Raw genomic sequence first — 21,002 nt, forward strand, 5'->3', positions numbered from 1 at the left:
AGCTCAGAGATACGCGGTTAAACACACCGGGAGCTCGCACGCGGCCCGGGAGCCCCCGGCCAGGCCGCCCCGGGGGGCCGCACCGAGCCGGGCCGGGCCGGGCCGGGCCGAGGGGCTCCGTCGGGGCGGCCTCGCCGTCGCCCGCCCGCGGGCGCCGGGCGCTTCGCGAGCCGCCACGGGCGCGCCGGGGCCCCGCGTGAAGCCGCCGGGCCGCCGCACGGCCCCGCCCCGGCTGCCGCCGCCGCCGCCGCGCGCGCGGCCGGTCCGCGCCGGCGTTAACCCCGGCGGCTCCGAGGCGAGGAGCGGCTCCCTCCCTCCCTCCTCCCGGCAGAAATCAGACACCGGGACGGCGCCGCGCAGCCCTCGCCGGGGGAGAGGCGCCGCTCCGCCGCCGCTGCCGCCCCCCCCGCCATGCCGCGGCCCGGCTAGGTGTCGCCGTCGCCGTCGCCCCGCCGTTCCGCGCCGCCCCGCGCCCGCACCATGCCATGCGCGGCGCGGAGCTGGGCGGCCGGCGTCTGCCTCCACCTCCTCCACCTCCAGGCGCTGTGCGGGGGCAGCGGCCCTCCGCCCGGCCGCCGCGTCTTCCCCGACGAGCGGCAAGGTCAGTGCCTCCCCCCTCCTCCCCAGCCTCCGTCCCCCTCCCCGCTTCGGTGCTCGGCGCGGAGAGAGCCCGCGGGAGCGGAGCCGCCGCCGCCTCCCGCGTCCTCGGCGCGGCTCTGCGCCGGGCTCGCCGCCCCCGACGGCTGCGTTGCGGGACGAGCCCGTGTTGTGCGGCAGGCTGCCCGGGCGGTGCTGCCCCGGGCTGGCCGCGGGCGGCTCAGCGTTGGTACTGATACAACCCAAACGCGGACCGCTCCGGCGGCCGTGCTTTCCTGGCGCTTGTCGGGAAAAGTTGCGCCGTGGCGATGAACGCCTTGCTACATCCGGCTTTCTGCGCGTGTTTCTCATTCAGACGCTATCTCTTTAAACGCCAGTGTCATTTCTGACTGCAAAGCTGAAGAAGTTTAGTGTCCTGAAAATGTTTTTCTTTTTTTTTTTTTGTTTTGTTTGCTAATAACATCTCTGTTGCAGAAACACAAACTGCAAAAGAGGTGATGTTGTCAGGATATAAAACCAATTGCGAGTCGCTCATGTGCAGTGCGGAGAGCAAATTAGGATGGAGGCTTCATCTGTAAGAAAACTCTGCTGCCAAGCTCTCCCTGCATATCGGGCTGCTTCCCCAGCTGGCTTAACTTCATTCCAGCAATTTGCGCCAGCTGAACGTCTAGCTGGGGTGGTGTAATTAATGAATTAAGTACTGCTGCTTATTTATGGAAAATCAGAAAAGCAGCCCTCAGGAGAGAAAAAATAAGGTTATTGGGGAGGCTCTGCCTAGTGGTAGAAAACCTGAAAGTGTAGGAGGAAATTTTGCTGAAGACCTTCCAGATGTAATTAACTGTCGTGCTGTCAGAGGGATGGCTTGAGCACAGAAGAACAATCTCCTGAGCACCTCGGAGCTCATGAAGAGGTAAAGTGGTTAAATAAGCTGCCTGAAGAGTGAACAACAGTTATCTGGAAGTTAGTTTCTACTAGCTTCGCTTGAAGTGAGTGAAAAGAGTGATTGCCCTTCTGTGACTCTTAAGAGGAGCAGGACAGGGATAGCTGTGTTAGCAAGTAGTCACTGTTTATGTGCTATGGATGTAGAAATGAATGTAGAATGAATTTCATTTTCTAGGCATCAAATCTAGGGTTTTCCAGGAGCCTGCAGAAAGCTTTGTGTAAAGTAACAGTTCAAAATTTGGCTCCTTTTTTTTTTTGTAACAGTATGAAGGCTGGTTGAATGTACTGGTAAGTATGAAGTGTGCAACACTCAGAGCTAAACCTTGTGCCTTGCATAGCTCAAGTGACTTTTAAGTGTTGTACTCGCTCAGCATCTACACAGAGCGTGGCTGATCAGACAGTTAAGGATACTCTTGCTACGTGTTTGAGGCCTGTTGGAATGACAGTTTCCTAGGACAGGTCTCCTCAGCTTGGGGGTGCTGAGGAGGTGGAAGGCCTGGGAACGGAGCCTTTCTCTGGTTCAGGAAGACGCTTCTTCCAGAGATAAGCATTGCTACTTGTTCTCCCAAGGAATCATTTTAAAAGAAGCCAGAGGGTCTGAAAGGCAGATGGAGGAGACTTCAAACAATGGCAAATGATGGTGTCGTGTTTTAAAGGAACTTTGTCTACAGAGAAAACACATGTCTTCTGTCTAAAAGAAATTGTTCATTTCCTGGTACATGTGACAGACCATGAATGTCTCTCTCTTTATTCTAGTTTTTTCACTTTGTGTATAAAGTATGAATATTAATGACTCTGTCATTTGTTGGAGTTTGAATCCACATAGGTGCAGAACAGTGTTCTGTTTTATCAGATGTCTGTCATGATACAGAATTAGCAGGTTCTCCAGAGAAAGTTTCTCGAATGACCTAGGCAACTCTTAGATTCCTCGAGTAAGCCCTAAGAGCCTGCTCCTTGCTCATGAACCTTGCTAGCCTTGTGTGCTCAGAAGGGCCAGTGCAAACACCATTATTCCAGGGCAAAGTACTGCCCTGAATGTGCCCTGCTTAATTCATTACTTTGGTCCTGCTCGCAACACTGATGCAAGCCAGCGTTCAGGCTGTAGTTGTGGAAAGATAAAGCATTCCCAGAACAGGCACTATGCAAGTCTTCCCTTTCCTGCCCTACGCTGCTAAGTAGTGCCACCTGGCAGGCTCTGCTTAGGACTTCCTTGGAGTGGAGAGGGCTATAAACAGCCAAGGGGAAGAACAGTGGTGCTGCTAGGGACACTTGCATGGGGAGAGGTGGGAGGAGCAAGTCCTAGCTCACCTTCACCATGTTGGCTGACTTTAGATCCGAACACAATCTCTGAGTAATAATACTGTTCAGAAGAGTAGACAGGCGAGCCAGGGTCGTCAGAGGAGGAGGATAAACTTCAGCCACTTCAGCAAAGTAGTTTTGTAGCTCCTCCTGGCTGTTTCTGTCTTCTACTCTACTGCTTATCTTCACAGTCTGTCCTTGCATGTGGTTAAGGCCCAACTCCAAGGGAATGCCAACACAAACACAAAAGATGGTGGGCCTTTTCAAAAGGGGCATCTATGATGGCATTTAAAGATTATGCTAAAAGTCTATTTGCAATAGTATTGTTATTATTGGTATTCTAATTACATTGTTCTTATTAGTTTAAGTGCTAATCAGGCAGCAACCGCTCCTTTCCAAATACTTAGCTGTACTGAACTGCCTCCTTATGTTGTAAGGATGTACAGCAGTGCATGTTAGGGTAACACGTGACATGTCAGCCCTGAGACTTGTCAAGGGCACCGGAACAGTTTCCCCGCATTTAGCATTTGCTGGCACACAGGGCATTAATAGGGGTGGGGCAGGAGAAATGGTAAGTTTTATGGGAACCCATAGTGTTTGAATATGAACTAATTTCTACTTTAGAAAACTTGAAGGCGTCAGTGTTGAAGAATACTGCCCTTGTTGTGGATTGCATGTATTAAGTTGCTTCTCTGTTTTAAGGGTTTGATGAATGTTTTTCTTTCCTAGAAGAGCAATAGAATATCATCCAAACTATGCCTCCTGTCTTTGTTTTAGCCTCTCCCTTCTGCAGCTGGAAAGATGAGATTATGTTAGGCTTAACACAAAGCCTAGTAAGTTGTTTTAATATTGATAGGATTGCCTTTGCTAACCTCTATGCAACAGTCTGGACATCAGTGCTACTGATTAGTTGCAGAAATATCTTTAGCCTCATCTTGTTAAACTTTGTTGTATTGTTACCTTATTCCCTCTGTCTTTTGCAGAGTTTTTAATAATTCATTTCTGCAGTTGTATTACAGTCTATTATATTCCAGCATAATTCCCCTCTCCAGTGACTGGCATTCAGAAATGAATACTTAAAGTGTGGATGGGAGATGTTAAACTTCTCTCCTTTTGATAGTGCTGTTAACAGCAGACGCTTAGGAATTGAGGCATAAAGGCACAAAGTCACTGTAGACTGACAGGAAGGTTTGCATACAAACCTGTTGTATGAGAATGCAGCAAGCTTGCTTCTGGGATAAAGGTGCCACTGAGACAAGGCCAAGTTGCTTATGTAATTATGTAATATGTACTGAGAAGCTTTTTTGGATTGGGAGTATTTCAGTGAACGTGTCTCAAGTGTCCATGGCCTTAAGGAATATGAGCACCTGTGTCTCCTACTGCAGCTAATGGGCGCAAAGGAGCTGTGCCCCTTCCCGAAGGGGATGAGTCGAGACACATATCTGTCTGGGCGTGATTTAACCCCTGTGGCTTTGAAGATGTAGGCAGTGAGGAGTGAGACGTCTCCAGAGGAAGGATTGTTTCACCAGTCCCGGGGAGGGAGAAATTGTTGTGGAAGTTCATGAAGTGGGTTAATTGCTTAGTTAACCAGATCAGTTAATGAATGAGGTGTAATCCCTTCATGGGTAAGTGGCTGGGACTTTGGGAAGGACGAACACCCCAGGGGAAGGACAGACTGGAATGACACGTATCCGCACGATTTCTTTCTGATGAAAAATGTTCAGACTGTAATTTCTCTGACTAAAATCAAACATGCCAGTTGAAGATCTGGTTCTTGGGGAATGAGCTCTCTGGATTTATCTTATTTATGTGGAGCTTTTGAGTTTTACACTGAGCTTAAAAAAGAAAAAAGCTATTTTTTTTTTTTGTTTGATATCGTATTAAGAGACAATGCCAATGATGCTTTCTTCCCCTGCTGGATTCTAATAAGTGATAAAGTATCTAATCTAATCCTAATGGGAGCTCCTTATACAAAATGGTACAATTACTTCATTCTTCTCATTCAAACCTTTCTTTAAAATCCCCTCCTCTGTTGCAATGTCTGCTAAAGCTGGTTGCTACCAATTGTGCAGTAGCTACTGCCTGCCGTGCCAGCCAGTAATTTTTTTTCTCTTGCTCTCCTGTGTGTATATGTAAGGCTTTGTTTCCTACTTCAGGGGGGCAGTTTTTTCCTTGATCAGAACCTACCCCAGGGTATTGGGGACCAAGGACGGAGGCGGTCATAGTTCTTGCAGGGATGGAAATGGAGGGAGGGAGGTGAGAGTCGATGCTTCATTTGGAAGGTGACAAAATATTTGGGAAGAAGCATGTTTATCTTTTAAAGTGAGTGGTGTTATCTGTTGTACAGCGGTCTGTGTACTGCCCCACCATTGTGCCTGTAGGCTGGTGTGGTGAATTTTCCTCACTCACAAGCTTCCCTTTAAACTAAACGAACTCTAAACAGGCTAGAACTTACCCTAGCTTTGCTTCTTTTTTTTCTCCCCTCCTCTCAGAGCACTTTATCAAGACATTGCAAGAATACCACGTGGTTGATCCAGCAAGAGTAGATGCAAGTGGGCATTTTCTTTCTTTTAATTTACGCCATCACATCTCAAACACGAGGAAGAAGAGAGACCTCGGCAAAAAGGAAAATGTGGTGTATTATAAAATTAACCACGAGGAGAAGAATCTGTTTTTTAACTTGACTGTCCATGTGGGATTTCTTTCCCGTAACTACATAGTAGAAAGGAGACGTGGTAACCACACTAGTGCAAAGATCGCAACTCGCTCTGGAGTTCCTTGCCATTTCATTGGCACAGTATTGCAGCCAGATTCTGGGAGCGGGACAGCAGCAATCAGCACTTGCAATGGTCTGGTAAGTGACTGTAACCTTTTCCTGGGGTTCTGGGCTAATACTGGTCTTATTAGAATTGAGGTAGAGCATTTGTATATGAATATGTGCATTAAGAAACTGGATGAGCCAATCTGATGTCTTACTGATATAACTCTGAGAGTGTCAAGTTAAGTCTATGGATATGATCTAGATCTTTGACCTGCCAATCCTCTCTTCCAAAAGAGTTGGTGCTAAGGCCTTTTGGGGTTTAATTTTGATTAGATTTCTTTTTTTTTAATGGTGACCTGAACTGAACATCTCTATTGTTTGGATGGCGTTAAGCCATCCAAAGCTTCAGTCATTGCTTTGAACCCATTAGTAGTCAGAGTGGATTAGCTATGCATCAGGATGGGAGCTTCTATTTCAGTTTCCTGAGAAAGGAATTCAGCTCAGGTGCACCAAAACTACTCTGCAAACCAAAGTAGTAGGTGCTAAGTGGGGACAACTGGGGAATTCACTTCAGAAGTGCACTGCAGCTTCAGAGGTAAATGTTCGTGTAGATGGAAGCTTAGAGCTTTAAACTCGAACCTGAACCAGTGCTAGGCTTCTTTCAAAGAAGTACTTCCAAGGCTGGAGCTTGAATTCCTGCATTTCTCAAAAGCCTGTGGTTCAGACTAGGATGAGGAGGTAGAAACCTTATTTTTGCTGTGCTTTGGTTTTAGCAACTGTAGCTCAGATGAACCTGAAATGTTGTGAACACTAGTAAGGAGGTTTCTAGTTCTAGAGAATAAGGCTGGACCTACCTTGGGAGGGAGGGAAGAGGAGGTGACAACCGTGGGTGTGGAGTAGGAGACATCTTAGGAAGCCGTGTAGTATGGCACACACAATCTGTGGGAGGCAAAATGCGAGGAGCTTGTGAGTGCCTGCAGAGGTGATAAAATGCGTAAGGTAGACGTTTGCTTTGGTACCATGATTTTAGAGTGACAAATGATAGCCTTTGAAAGTGCATAGACCAGTGCACTGACCCCTTTTGGCTAACGCATCTCCCTCTGCACAGGCTAGGGAATGAGAGTTCGCTCTTGAGCCTGAACTCAACGTCACGCTGAATATCTATATTGTTTCCCTGTCGGCCTATCAATGTATAACGGGGTTCCTTGCTGTAGAGAAGTATAAAGCATTTGGAAGCTTTAGAAATCTGTGGGGTTTTGCAGTATCCTGACGATGTGTGAAAAGTAACATGAAGACAGGTCTGATGTAGATGAAATGGGAACCTTTGGAATATCATGCATGAGTGCTGAAAACCCTTTTGGCATATTGCCTGGGGAAACGAACCATTTCTTGCGATAACTGCTGTGGAACTGGCACTTTGAAGATTAGAGATTTGCTAACTAATTTTTCTAGCGGGCCAATTTATTAAAGCTTCTCTGACATGCTTTATAGTCATAAGTGGGCAGTAAGAAAAAGGTGATGTGATGATACGAGTAGTTCCTTTTGTTGATTTGTCATGTGCTTCCCCAAAGCACCTTTGTTAGTATGCGTGAAGTGAGAACTTGAAAATGAAATGCTTGATCATCATTATGCCTTCTGAAATAGTCTGCAAGAAGAATTTACAAAAATCACCAAATTGTTATAAATTCAGCCTGGTAAAATGCTTCAAAAGTGACCCTTTCGTTTGGGTCACAAACCCTTTGAAGTTTAGTTTGATTTGGAGATCTTTGAAACATTGTTTACTTGAAGACAGAGCTGTGGGTTTTTTTGTTTTTGCCAGAATGCTTTTATCAGAAAAATATGGATTTTTTTTCCCCAAAACTGAAACTTGGAAAACAGACTCATGGCTTAATTTAGCTTGCAACTGACCTTGGGGGAAAACATGATGGTTGATGGGGATGATTTTTCAAGTCCGAAAGTGGTAGAGAGGAGATGAAGATAGACTCTTTCCGAGTCCTCTGCTCTGAAGACTACACAGTAGGAGATGGATTTGAATCTCTTAATTGCTGTGAGTGCCACAGGCTGGGGAAGGTGTCTCAGCTTGCCTTTCCTCTAGAAGTTCTTCAAAGATCCACTGTGTCATGAAAACATTTATTAATGCCTAATAGGGTTTTGGCAGCGTTGAGAAATGGAATCCAGATGCTCTGAACCAATTTGTGGTGGTCTGCTGTGTCCTGAGGTAATGGTTATTTGCTGCCATCCTGGAAATGCCCGTTTTTTTGCTCTTCAGTACCATGTCTGTTTTTGTGTCTTTTTCCTAGGCTGTATTATATTTCTCTATAAAAATACATTTCCTGCCTCATGAGAATAAACAGGGAAGGAGAACTGAGAACAGGTAACACTATAGGATTAGCAAAAATTATTTGAGATACAAAAGAACTATCTCATGGGGAGAAGTTATAAGACTGTTTACTGTAGGAGATGAATTCTAAACTCTGTGGTAAAACGGTGTATGAAATAGTGCATTGCATAGGATGACTTGATAAGGATCTTCGGGACTGAGATGGAAAGAAGAGAAAGACAACAAAGCAGCGTGGTTCAAAGGTATCAGCTTCCCAGAATACAGTTAGGCAGCAGTGACCACTGCATGGGCCCTTACCTGTGAGTGCCTGGATCAGGACTGGACTTCTTGTGTGTTCGCTTCGGCAAGCAGGTCCCAGTAAACTGCAGCCATTGCGAGTTGGCCAAGTTGAAATGGTGGTGTTCAAGCCTCCTGAGCAGATAACTAAGCAGGTAGGAACTAATATCTTGGCATTCAAGTACATGAAACAGTAATACTAGTGATGTTCCCTTCCTGGCAGTGTTTTGGCTCGACAGCTTAGCTACTACGTTTATCATCTTACAATGTAGGCTCTTTAGTTGAGATGGTCTTTAATAAATGAAGTGAGGCACCAATATACTGTGGTAATGAGTGGCAGGAAAGTGTGTTATCTCTGAACTACTAATTTTTGGCTTTCTTAATGGACTGGTCAAAAATAGTATAATACTGGAAGAAAACTCCAATCTGACTGAATCGGTATGTTTCACTAGAACGTCCCTTTTCACAGACTCTCAGAATGGTTGCGGTTGGAAGGGACCTCTGGAGATCATCTAGTCCAACCCCCCTGCTCGAGCAGGGTCCTCTAGAGCACTTTGCACATGACAGGTTTTGAATATCTCCAAGGAAGGAGACTCCACAGCCTCTCTGGGCAACCTGTTGAACTTCTTAGTGGAAATGTTTGAAGTGGTGTCTTGTAGTTGTGTCGAAGTGATGTGCTAAAGAATGTTTCAAGTTGTGCACTAAAACCCAAACAAACAAACAAAAAAGCCCCTAGAAACCTTCCATCTGGAACTGAGACAGAATAAAATCCTACAGCTGACTGTGGTAGGGGAATCTTAGTTTTAATCCTCTTCCTGGAATGACTTTCTCTTTTATGATCTCTATTTGAACTATTGTTGACATTTAAAAGTTCCTGATTTTCCTGGATAATAGCATAGTATAAGAGCAGAACAAAGATGTGTGGTGTAGGTTTATGTCCTGTTGTAAAGATCAAACACCGCACTGATTGGAAATCATAGAAATGGACTTTCATCTCCCTTGTGTTTTTACTTTGAAGTACACTCCTGCTTCCATTGACATTACTATTACGGACATCACTTTTTCATGCAACAATGGTATAGCTCTTACTATTTGTTTTTATTCATGATATTTTTTGGAATCAGTTTTTCTCCTCCATAAATCAAGTGGACAGAGATAAAACAGCTCTTGCTGAGGAGATGTAATTTCCAGGGGGCGTATGTTTGACTGAATGATATTTACAGATGATTGAAAAAGAGAAGCAGCACTTGTAAAATGTGGGAAACAACTTTCCGCCTGATTGCTGTCAGTGTTTCTCCAGGTTGACAATGTATTGCTTTTTTAGCTAGAAAGCCATCGTACTTGAAATCTGCAGCACTTCTTTTTAGGTGGTTTGGAGGAAAAAAAAAACCCAGATACTTTACAAATTTAATTTCTTATGTATTCATATATTTCCCAAATGGCCTGTATGTGGAAGAAACAGAAGTCATTGTATGAGATTTTCCTTTTTGATTAAAATTTGTCTTTATTTTCAGAAACATATTTGGAAACAAATGGCTAGGTTCATAAAGGGCTTTGGGCAGAAACAGACAAGATGATAAAGAGGAAAAGCTAGCAGAGATCTGGAGGAACTGAGCTGTAGTTTCCAAATGCGTTTTTGTCCTATCTCCTTGTGATATCCTTTTCTCCCTTTCATGCTAAGGAGGTCATTATGTTCTTAACGAATGGAAGAACTCTGTCCCTTCTCTGGATCAGTTGTCTAGTTAAGCCCTTTGCGCTTGTGGGTCAAGTAGAAGAGATTGCCCTACTCGTCTTGAGATAAGACTGACCCAGGCTTCTCATGTTGTTGCAGACCTTGGTGTTTATGTGGGGGCACAAATGGAGGAGGAAACTCCGAAGAAAAGGTTACCACTGGAACGCTAGAAATGAATCAAAAGTGGCACTTGGGAGGAGAGCAGACATCGACTCTTCCAAGTGGAAGTAAATGGAGGAAATGTTTTAGTTTTTGTCTTTCTCAATGGAAATATTTGGATTTGTCTTGGCAGTTTGTTTAGGGCAAGCTTCTAATAGCGCTTTATATTTCTACAGTGCCTTTCAGCAGAAGATTGTGGTGAAAGTTTACAAACACTAGTGTGTTAATACTCAGTTGTGTGTTAGCCCTGCGATCCCTTGTATAGCAGCAGTAATGTCAGTCATCCTGAAAATGGAGTTGGGAAGGGAACAAAGCTCAGGAAAGTTGAATAATACCCTAAGTTTATGCACTGAGTCCTATAGAGATGGAAGGTAAATTTTTCTCCAATAATGTGGTCTCTTCGTTAGGAAGAAGGAAGGCTCTCTTTCATTCATCAGTAGCGTAGACATTTTTTATAGTATTTTTAGACGAGAAGGCATCATTAGAACTTTGTTTCCTTGACATGTATTTAAAATGCAAAACAGTCAATAGACAGTTGCTGTTGAACTTCTGATTATCTTTTTATTTTCAAAGGGGACTTAAACATTAGCATAGAAACAGAAGAAGAAAGTTGAGATCAGCCTTTATGCTTATAACCTGGTAGAGCTCTCAAACTCCCTACTTGGCCTTGCATAGCAGTGTGAGCAAGGCATGCGTTGACTGCCTGTAGCTAGTTGCCTCTGTCCTGATGACCGTTAGCCTAGCATTTGCTGTATGTGCTGTTGTTCTCTGCAGTCTGGACAACAGCAATGAAATACAGAGTCATGAAACCATCTGTTTCTTCCCCCAAAATCCAGCTGCTGTGGAATGCTGCGGTGTTTCTCCTCAGCTGTGATGGGCTCATCAAACCTGTTGGCTGCTTCATGCCTTGGCGCTCTGTAGAAAACTGGATGAAGTCTGCTGCCTGTGCCAAGGTTTTTTAAAAGACTGCCCCCACCTCAGTTCTTCCTTCTGTGCCCGGCCACAGTCAGGGCAGCCCCCTCTGACCACTTTGGTGGCTGCGTGATGGTGTTACTTTAGCAGCTGGTGGGAGATGCACTGAGTGGGTCTTCTCTGGGCAGATCAGTGCCTGCCCTAAGGCATGCAACAAGCTGTCACTGAAGGGCAGTGCTGAATTACTCTCCAGTGTAACAGTTTGCCCTATTGCAGGATATCACCATTATATGAAAATGAAGAATGATCTCTGGTACTTACGCAGTACCACCTATATTCTTAATCTTGTCCACTTAACAATGTAGTGCAAAATCCACCAGTATCACTCTATCTTGCAAACTTGCTTCGGTTTTGAGGAATTCGGTATTCTCTCTGCTCCGGTGCATTATGAAGAGGCATTTCTAGTTAGCATGAAATGTCTTTTCTGTACTAACCCTCATTTTATCATCTTGGGATCTGTCCCCAGTGAAACCTCTCTGTGCAGGTATGGAGTAGTGTGCTGTGCGAGAGTGATCTAATATTACTTCCCCCCTTGTGGGTGTGGAAAGCCTATGTCAGCATGTCAGACTACTCAGGGTCGGTGTTTTCCTTAGACGAGGTTTAGGGATGAAGAATTGTTTATTTTTAAACGATTTTATAATAAGGAAGCGAAACAATGGAAAGATAAAACACATACTAAGCTTATATTCAGTAACAGGGATTCTTGTCTGCTTCTGCATCTTCCATTTGGTGAGGCTGGTTTGTTACTAACAACAGGTTAACAAACTGTTTGTTAGTAAAAGGTAGCTACCAGAGCCCTGCAGAACTTCTATTCTGCATGCTTCACTGCTGTAGCCCAGAGAAATGACTTTCCCTCTCTATTCCCTGATGGGTTACCTGTGCTTTAATCCTTGTGATTGATTTTAGTTCATGTGATGATGAGGACTTCCTTCCCTTTCCATCCTCACGATTTCTTGAATAACACTTCTGTTGCATATCTAAATTAGCATTTTCAGGCTCCAGCTTTAACCTATTTTTTTTCCCTTGTTTCGAGTCTAGTAAGGCATAGTATCACGTGCCTTAATTTAGTCACATGTTACAATGTTACTGAAATCAACTTGCTCTATAAACATAATATTCAAATGTAAACAGAAAATGAAATTAAGTAATGGAGCATCTGGATTGACTGACCTGTAATCCGATAATTTGAAGGAAGCTTTCAGGATTGTTGTTACAGTCTCGTGAAGTAAGTTATCTGTGATAATTTGGTAATGAGACATTTTATATCTCTCCTGAAACTTAACAGTTTCTCGCCTTTTAAAAAAAGTCTCTATCGTAAGCCTAAGCTTAGGCATCTTTGCAGTGTTCTTGAAATCTGTGAGGCTAACAAAATTATTTCTCTTCAAATACAAGTGGTTTTCTATTATCACGAGTGGGTAAGGATTTGGCAGTGAAGAAATGCACTTAAGTAAAGGTTACATTTCCCTTTTTCTTAAGTTGCTGTTATGACCACCTGAAATTGAATTCAGCTCTTCGCCCTGATGTGGAACCTTACAGCCCCAGAATACATTTAGAAAAATGTTTTGTTTTGATGGCCGTTATTTTAAGAGATGCTGATGGCAAAGTAATGAAGCGTATCGCTATTGCGCTACCTGAATAAATGAACTGTATTCTGGGATCAAGTGTATGCAGAGATACATGCATAAGTCTTTCTCCAGAGGTCTCTTCCTCTATCAGTTTTGTTTACTCTCAAGGAGATAACAAAAATAACTCTAGACCACGTTTTCTAAATGCTTCTCCTGAAAGCTCCCATTTGGAACAATTTTATGCTTTTTTTTTTTTGAATCCTGTGTTTTGCAACTTTGCTTAAAAAAGTTATTTTGTTAATAACTGTGAGGATGGGATTCAGTACTTTCTCTTACTGAAACGTAAGAAGGAAAGTTTTTTTTTTTTTTTTTTTTTCCCTTGACTATTTTGCTGCTTGGAAACAAATTTTTCTTTTTTCTTTTTTGAGGATACTGTGCTTTTTCTTAATGGGTAAAAACGTGGAGAAATTATCTCATCTCTCCTTACTGACTTCAAGTGAGTTTCTCACTTCATTTGCTGTTCCCTTACCTTGTAGTAGTTGGTTGATCCTGCCTGCAGCTGACTGGTCCGTCTGCCAGTGGACCTCTCTGTTTAGATGTTAGTGACATTGGCAGAGCAAAGTCCTTTGGTATGGCCAGTCGGCGAAAATCTGCTGGAATCAAAGTGTAGGGAATAAGGAGCCTGTGGAACGTCAAGGAGACTGCTTGTCTTCTCTTTGGGGCTGGGGGTTTCCTCAATGCTTGGATATAATAGAGCCTTCAAAGTCTAAATGTTGTGATTTGGCTTTTTCTGTAATGAGTAAAGAAGTTTTGAAAGAACTGTTACTAACTCTATGTTACTGCTGTACGTTGCTGCTTCTAGGTAGTAGCATAGAAAATGCTGTAAGCAGAAAAATTTACACTGAAAGTAAAACCAATGCACTCTGCCATCCTGTATATCTATTTTTTGTCATGTTTTGTGAGTTTTCTCTATATAACAATGACTATCTGGATATTCTCCTTGCTTGACTAGTGCTGTGTTTTTAATTCTCTTGAAGACATCTGAAGTTAGACTTTTGCAGATTTATCATTCAAACTCTGATCAGTATTTGCTGCAATACTTTACTTCAAAATCCATCCCTTTTTGTTTGAACTCCAGCTTCATCCATCTGCCAGCTCCCTTCCCCCAACCTTTTGTCTGCAGAATACGCTAATTGACAGGTCAAATGAATCTCATGAGTGATCTCAGTCCGTGAGAATCTGGCTGTGTCTGTTGCTCCTGGTCTTGGCCTTGTCACCTTTGACCAATGTGAAGCTGTTAGCCCAGCAGTTGGATATCGACACAGGTTTTTATTACGAGTTGGTACGTTTCAGTGAAACTGTTATTGATGGGAGAGGTTAAAATAACGGTTAAAGTAGTTACCAATTTGAATGGAGTGCCTAGAATTAGACTGTCCTGCTCTTTCAAGATAACTTTATTTTTTTGGGAGGTACAGGAGGCAGATGTTTCACAGAGTTTTAAGAAATGTTATTCTCTTGTTTAAATCTGTATCTACTTATTCGCTACTTACTTTGGAATACTGTTATGAAACAGAGCTATTCATCATATTTCAAGCTTTTATGAGTCTTTAAAATGAATCTTTGAATATGTTTTTTTCTGAAAGCTTATACTTACGACAAGTGTTTTGGGAATCTCATCTCTTTATTTAAAAAAAAAAAAAAAGAAAAGAAAAAGCTTCTCATTGATTGAGGGAAAACTAGAGTGGGGCCACAATTCCGTAGAAGTTTACAAGCCAGGAGTTAAATGAAAATATTCATAACATCTTTTTCATGTTGATTGCATAAGAATGTGAGGCTTTTAAGATGATCTGTTTCAGTTCCTTCTGGTATCTTTGGAGTTTATTGATGGAATTCAACCAAATCTGAAAGAAACAGAGATATCAAATTTAAATTCTTACAAATTTTGCAGGTAAAGGAGAGCACTTCTGATCAATCAAATGACTGATCAACACATGCCAGTTGGTCTGCGGAACAGCACAGCTGTAACTTGGTACTGAGTAGGGTGCCAAGCTGCCCCAGCCCACCTGGCAGTGAGGAGTCCTGGAGGAGGAGGTTCAAGGGATGTTAGAGAACTTCTTTCAGTGAGGAGATGGAGCTTCTGTGGGAAGCAAATCTAGCAAAGCCTGGTTCCACGTCGTTCTGCTGTTCTTAGAACTCTCTTATTCTTTAATCCATTTTAGGGATTGTGGGAGTTAACAGTTAGAATTGCTTTCCCTGGTTGACATTATCTGCTGTACCTGCTGCCCACTGCAGCATGTGCTTTGTATGTAGTCATTAATGATAAGCAAGAGAGGGGAAGAACTGAAGCTTTCTATATTCCCAGTCAATGATGCATATAATGTGACATTAATAGGGACAAATCTCACTGATTACATGCCTTATTTCCTAGCTGTTTTAAAAAAGCCTGTCCTTCTCCTGTTCTCAGCAGATGTACAATTGCAAGATATTAAGGGGTGAATGACAGCGGGTGATGCAAACAAAAGACCAAAAGATCCTGGTTTTGCTGCTTGCAAGTAGAGGAAGCATGGGCTGATGGCATCTTCACAGCAGCTCTGTGGGCATGGCTTCTGGCTGCAGCTGAAAACCGGCAGCTGGGAAATGAGATCCTATTTTTTCAGTTTTCTTTGTTGGTCAAAGAAGAGCAGCGTCAGTCCCTGTGTGGGGTAAGCATCGGAGGCTGTAGAAGTAGAGAAGCGGGAGAGAGGCAGAACTGAAGGTTTGCTTCGCCAGCGTCAGGCGCTCTCGCTTATTTTGTGTCTGATCCTCTTGAGCCTTGCACTTTTGTGCGTAGATAGCGCTCTCCTTACGGACAGGTTAGACTTGTAACAAAGGCAATTTTTTGTGGATTCAGATTTATGCTGTGTGTTGGGAAGACTTCAGTGCTATCATATGTGTTGAGTATTATCGAGCCATGCCAGATATACTGGGTTCCTCCAGAAACCGGAGCTTAATACAAGACTTTCCCTACCCATTTGTTAGTTGCAGCAGAGTTTAAGTATTCTGTAATTTAGGCTGGGATACATCAGTGATTTACTCTCACTGTCTCCAGGGCATGTTTTGCAGTATGAACACCAGTTGCACAAAGGTATGCCAGAGTCTAGTAGCTCTGGAAAAAGACTAATACGAAGTTGCAAGCTTTAAAATAAAGCAAGCTGCTCACTCTGGCTGAGCAGTTGTTGTGTTTGAACACATCCATTGTGTATTCCATATAGTTCTGATGGCAAACAGCAAGTCCCTAGTAAAGCCACTCAGGCTTGTTGGTACATGGAAATCCAAAGATCTAAACCCATTTCGGGTGTTTTAATTCACACTCGAGGCTCGTGCAGACACTGTTTTTTGTTTAAATGCTTTGTTCAGAGTCTGCTCTTTGTTATTTTTTAAATGCATATATTTAAAACAGAACAGGTTCTAAATGGTGAGTCAGAATTTGAGTATGTTTATTCGTAAGCAATATGTTAACTTGATCTGTTTCCTTATCTAGAACAGTGATGGACCAAATCTGGCTAAGACCATAGGAAAAAGGCTCTGTCTTGTGCAGTGTCTTATCTCCAACAATGATAGAGACAGGAAAATATCTAGGGAAGAATAAGAACAGGGCAGGCATGTAGGACCTCTCCCCTGTGTCCTTGTCTGCTTCTGTTTTCAGCTCCAATCAGAATTCTTGATACGGGTATGGTTTCTCTTTGAGTATCTATTAATGAATTTGCCTTTCATGTACTTGCTTGGTCTCTCCTGAGTCACTGTGGTGCAAGAAACATGAATCCTTACTGTGAATTTCTACACTTGAAAGTGGATTTAGACCGTCTATATTTTTTGTTTTTTGTTTTTTTTTTTTAAGCTCACTTCCTATCAGCGTCATTTGATGCCTCCCTAAAGTATTGTCGAGGCAGAGAAAATGAATAGTCAAACATCGATCACAGTTTTTGAGGTGGATTACTCAGTGACCGAGTGTATTCTGTGTTATCTCTTTGTTTCCTGATAATTCCTAACACTTGATATGCCTTTTTGATAGCTGCTGAAATGGGCTTCTATAGTTCAATTTTTTTTTTCCCCCATGAAAATGTCAACTCGCTAAGTTCTTATTTCTGCACAGTAACCGTTAGGTCAGAGCCCATCATTTAATATACAGAGATCAGGATTATTTCTCTGTCTTCCACCCTTCTCTTGCCATCGTGCGTCTGTTTTCATTAACCTTCACTGAGTTGCATCTTCCTGAAGTTCATGAGTCTTTCCTTCTCCTTTACTCTCCTGAATAACTTTATATCACTAACGGATTTTCTTACTTTTGTGCTCAGCCCTTTCAATGAATTGTCACAGATGTGCATTATCTCCCACACAGCTGTATCTGCGACTGGTTATTTGTGATTATAGGACTTTTTGGAGACTTAAATCTGGGTTGTCTTTATATAGACTGTCTCGCTCCGTTCAGCTTGTCTGAGGTTTTAGTATAGATTGCCTCTTGTTAGTGTAGCACATTGGAAAGAACTTCCTTATCACAGGAGACGATGAAATGAAGAAAAAAAGACGTGTAGTTATATGTCCTGTATAACAGACTCTAAACTAGTTTTTAATCCAAAATACAAACACAAAGGAAGTTTCCATGAAGAAAATGTCCACCTAAGGTTCCTTTGCAACATCATTATGTGGCCGTAGCTCTGGAGCTTAATGGAACTTAATAGTTGAAGCAAATGTTTTCTTCATTTTTGTTACCTTTAGTTTGCACCTTCATTTGCTATTCCCCCAACTTTTCTTCTGAGTTTGATGTTTATTAAATGGATGAATTGAGATCTCATCAGGTCCACTGTCTTTGTGATTAAATCAGATCAAGCAAGTAGCATATTGAGTATTGGGGAACAAGACATGTTTGGTTTTGGCAAGAACAATTGCTAAATAATTTATTTTCCTTTTGCAGAACCTCTTCTGCTGGGAATTAACATGGTTCTGTGTTGGCAAGAGAAATATGAACGAATTTATTACTGTAAGCATCCACCAAGGGGATTCATGGAGCTGAAATGACAGTGTAGGTAGTGTTTCACCCTTACTGAACTCCATTACATGATGGTTTGCAGGTAGCATTTGAGACAAGCATCTCTGCCAGAGATAGACTATGAATAATTACTTTTGGTGATTTCAGATCAACTACAAATTCATTTCAGAACAACTGCATTTTAATTTGGAGAGTTTTACCACTGAACAAAACCTCTTTTTTTTTTTTAAATTCTCCTCCTTTTCTCTACATACCTAGGTTGTGTAATTTTTTTGTTTAGATCCAAAACTAAATTTTTAGGTGGGGTTTACCTCTAGATACATACTTTAAAAGCTTGGATAACTTTTTAAAATGAATGTTAGAAAAACATTTTTATTTTGGAATTGCAAAAATGCTGGATTTTCTCCCCCAGTTTGTTTGTTAAATTATTTTACTTGATCTCAATATGCAGTTTTGGAAAAATGCTAGCAAATTGGCAGGAAAAAAAATCTTCAGCTTTATTTTCCTGAATGCCAGGTACTTTAACAATAAACCCCTAACAGTTATTCCCTTCTCCAAAATGCTGTTAACTAGTCTCCAATTAGATGCCTGTTATTTTTGAGGGGGAAAGCAAAATTAGTGGAATTTTGCTTTACGATGTATTCCCATCAATATGGAAGGATAGAAATGATACTGTATTGCACCCATGCAAATGTTTATAGTGTCTTTGATGTTTTGAGGGTGATAGTCAATTCTTTGAAAATCATTTTGTCTTCTACAGTAGATTAAATTGGTATTTGGATGATTGGCAGGGGATATATTGTTGTCTGTGATTATTTAGAGTCGGAAACTTCTTGAATTAAAAGCGAACAGACCTGGGATGTAGTTTCCTAAATTTATGCTAATAAAGATTTCTTCTCTTGGATCCTATATATGAAAGAGAGTTGTTACTGCAGTTCTCTGTAACTTATTTTAATAAGCCAGAAATCCTCACTCTCTTTCAAGGAGTTATGTATGCTGTGGTTCCCCCCTCTTCCTAGTAGCGCGTTTTAAAAAGCAGCATTTTCATTAGCTGTCAGTATTGCCAAGTATCACTTAGAGGTTATGCTTTGAGGGGTAAATTATAATAAGATATGGGGAGGTTGCAGAAATAAATGGTTTTAGGTCAAAATTCAGTTTGGTGCTGTTGAGCTGACGTCATCTCAGTGCTGTGACTGCTCTGACCCCTCACAATTCTGCCCACGTGCAAACAGTTAAATGGAGAAGGAGCATAAATTAAAGCCTGGTGCATGTGAACTAGGCCTGCCCCTCGCTGTACCTTTGCGTGATGTTTCATGGCACGGGGCCCTTCCTGCTCAGGGCCTGAACGCGCTGCTGGGCTTAAGTTTTGGAATAATAATTGAGGGGCTGGAAAGAGCAGGTAAGGAGCGGGTATGAAGACGGAGGGTTGAGCGAGCAGCCGCCGACGTTGCGTGCTGGGTTCTTGCAGTGCACAGACGTACCTGAGGGCTGCACGAAGCCACTTTAGTCACTGGCTCTGTTGGGCAGCAGAGTGGCGCAGCAAGGACCGTAATGCTCCCTGTGCTCTCGTGCTGGTGCCGGGTTGTGCTACTGCTGCTTCTCCTGCGTGGGATGAAGGGGCAGGAGGCAGGCAAGATTTGGCAGCACGGAGCGGCCGCGACAGCTTGCCCTGCAAACACGTGCTGCAGCGTTTTCAGAACATCTTTCCTCCAGGAGAAGCAAGGAGGCAAAACATCAAGCCTTGGGTCTCTGCCTCTATCTGGAGGTAATGCAACCCGTGCCCCTTGCTCCGGACTGCATTGCAGATTGGCAGGGTAGCCCTGTGTGGGCAGCTTGCAACTGAGTGGTAGGAAATCAGGCTCTGCAAATACCTTCCAACTTTTGGTCTGTTTTTTGCTGTTTCTTATCTCCTTTCTGAAGTAGGTTGCAATGTATTGCTGTAGTAGCTCAGCTTGCAAATAAGAAATAAGCTATTGCCATAGTAGGCAGCCCACACGGGCAATACAGACGAGAGCCCTTGGTATGGACCATGCCAAGTGAAGCAGAGCCTACCTCTGTTGTTTGAAGTTTCATCTCATCTTATACTTTTCTCCCATGTATTTGGATATGACTCTAGAGACTTGCTTGCCATTTCCATTTTTCATCTGTCAAAGCATTGCCCAGCGGTTCTCATTAAGTAATTTTTCTTGCACTCGGTTCTAGTTTGCAGTCTCTAATGCGCTCTTGTCTCCGCTGTCTCTTTTAGCGCTGCGTAATTGAACGATGGATGGGATAGAGTTAAGGCTTCCAGGTGTTAGCCTGTGTATCATAACTTATCCTATATTATGACATTTAAAAGGATATTATTTAGTAGAAATAGGACTGAGGTCTGAATCCCATGAGTGTATGGGGGCGGGGGGAGGTCTCCTCTTGTGATGGATTTTTTTTTAAACTTTTCTTTAGCAGAATTGGCATAAAAAGAAGTGCTTCTGACACAGCGCAATGTACCGGTAGGTTGCTGACACCCTAACTGGAGTAGGGTGATGTAATATGAAGCAGTATACAAAATAAAACCAATGATCCTCAGCCAGCCTGCCTCGCAGAGAGACCGCAGGAGGCAAAAGGCATTTAGAGATCTCTCTGGGGTAAGCCTGTCGGTTTCCAATCTGAAGGAACAGCAGGAAGTGGGATAAAGTTATGTCTTGAAAGAAAAGATGTCCAACCTTGGTGATTCATGAATAACCATAGTGAATCCTGCCCACACAACCCTCTGGAGTAGACACCTGATGTGTAGTCCCAGTTTTACCTTGGCAAGTACAGCTGCTGTAGTACCCTCACTTCCTGCTTAGTGGCTGTGTACTCGAGCGTCTTACATGGAGCAGGGAAACATGAATGAAATAAAACTGCTCCTTGCAGCATCACTGACTTTTTTTTTTTTTTTTTTTTCCCTCCTCCCCCCTTCCCTTGCCTGCTGTGCATCATGGCATAATCTACCAGCTGCCTAAGTATAACCACCCTTGTGGCTGTAGTTCAGATACACTCTGCTCTAGCTAAGTTTCTTTAGCCAGCTCGGCTGTTATGATAGTACGTCATAATAATTATGCTCGTAAGTCAGAGGGAGAAATTAAAATAGTGCAGGTTTCTCCTTGCACAGAGAAATGCATGTTTCTTCTTTTAATGCTAGCTAAGCTACAGGGACAACATGCCCCTTGTTTATCCAATTAAACATTGTTTTGTTTCAAAAGAGGAAATAGGCTTCACTTAGACTTTTGAATTCTACTCCAAAACTGAGCGTAGGAGCAATTTAGAAGAAAGATGCCAAGGAGGGATATAAAGGTAATTGACTGTTACAG

General features: G+C 42.9%; 1 protein-coding gene across 1 annotated transcript in view; it reads left to right on the top strand.

The window, feature by feature from the left end:
* The first annotated feature begins 260 nt into the window (after positions 1-260).
* LOC104147817 (A disintegrin and metalloproteinase with thrombospondin motifs 12) overlaps positions 261-21,002 on the top strand; it is a 167,444-nt gene continuing 146,702 nt past the window's right edge. The window contains exons 1-2 of the mRNA XM_068928564.1: positions 261-601; positions 5,331-5,692. Coding sequence (XP_068784665.1) covers positions 481-601; positions 5,331-5,692 — 483 coding nt within the window. The 5' untranslated portion in view covers positions 261-480. The remainder of the gene's footprint in view (positions 602-5,330; positions 5,693-21,002) is intronic.

The sequence above is a fragment of the Struthio camelus genome, chromosome Z (genome assembly GCF_040807025.1).
Source record: "Struthio camelus isolate bStrCam1 chromosome Z, bStrCam1.hap1, whole genome shotgun sequence".
Classification (NCBI taxonomy): Eukaryota; Metazoa; Chordata; class Aves; order Struthioniformes; family Struthionidae; genus Struthio; species Struthio camelus.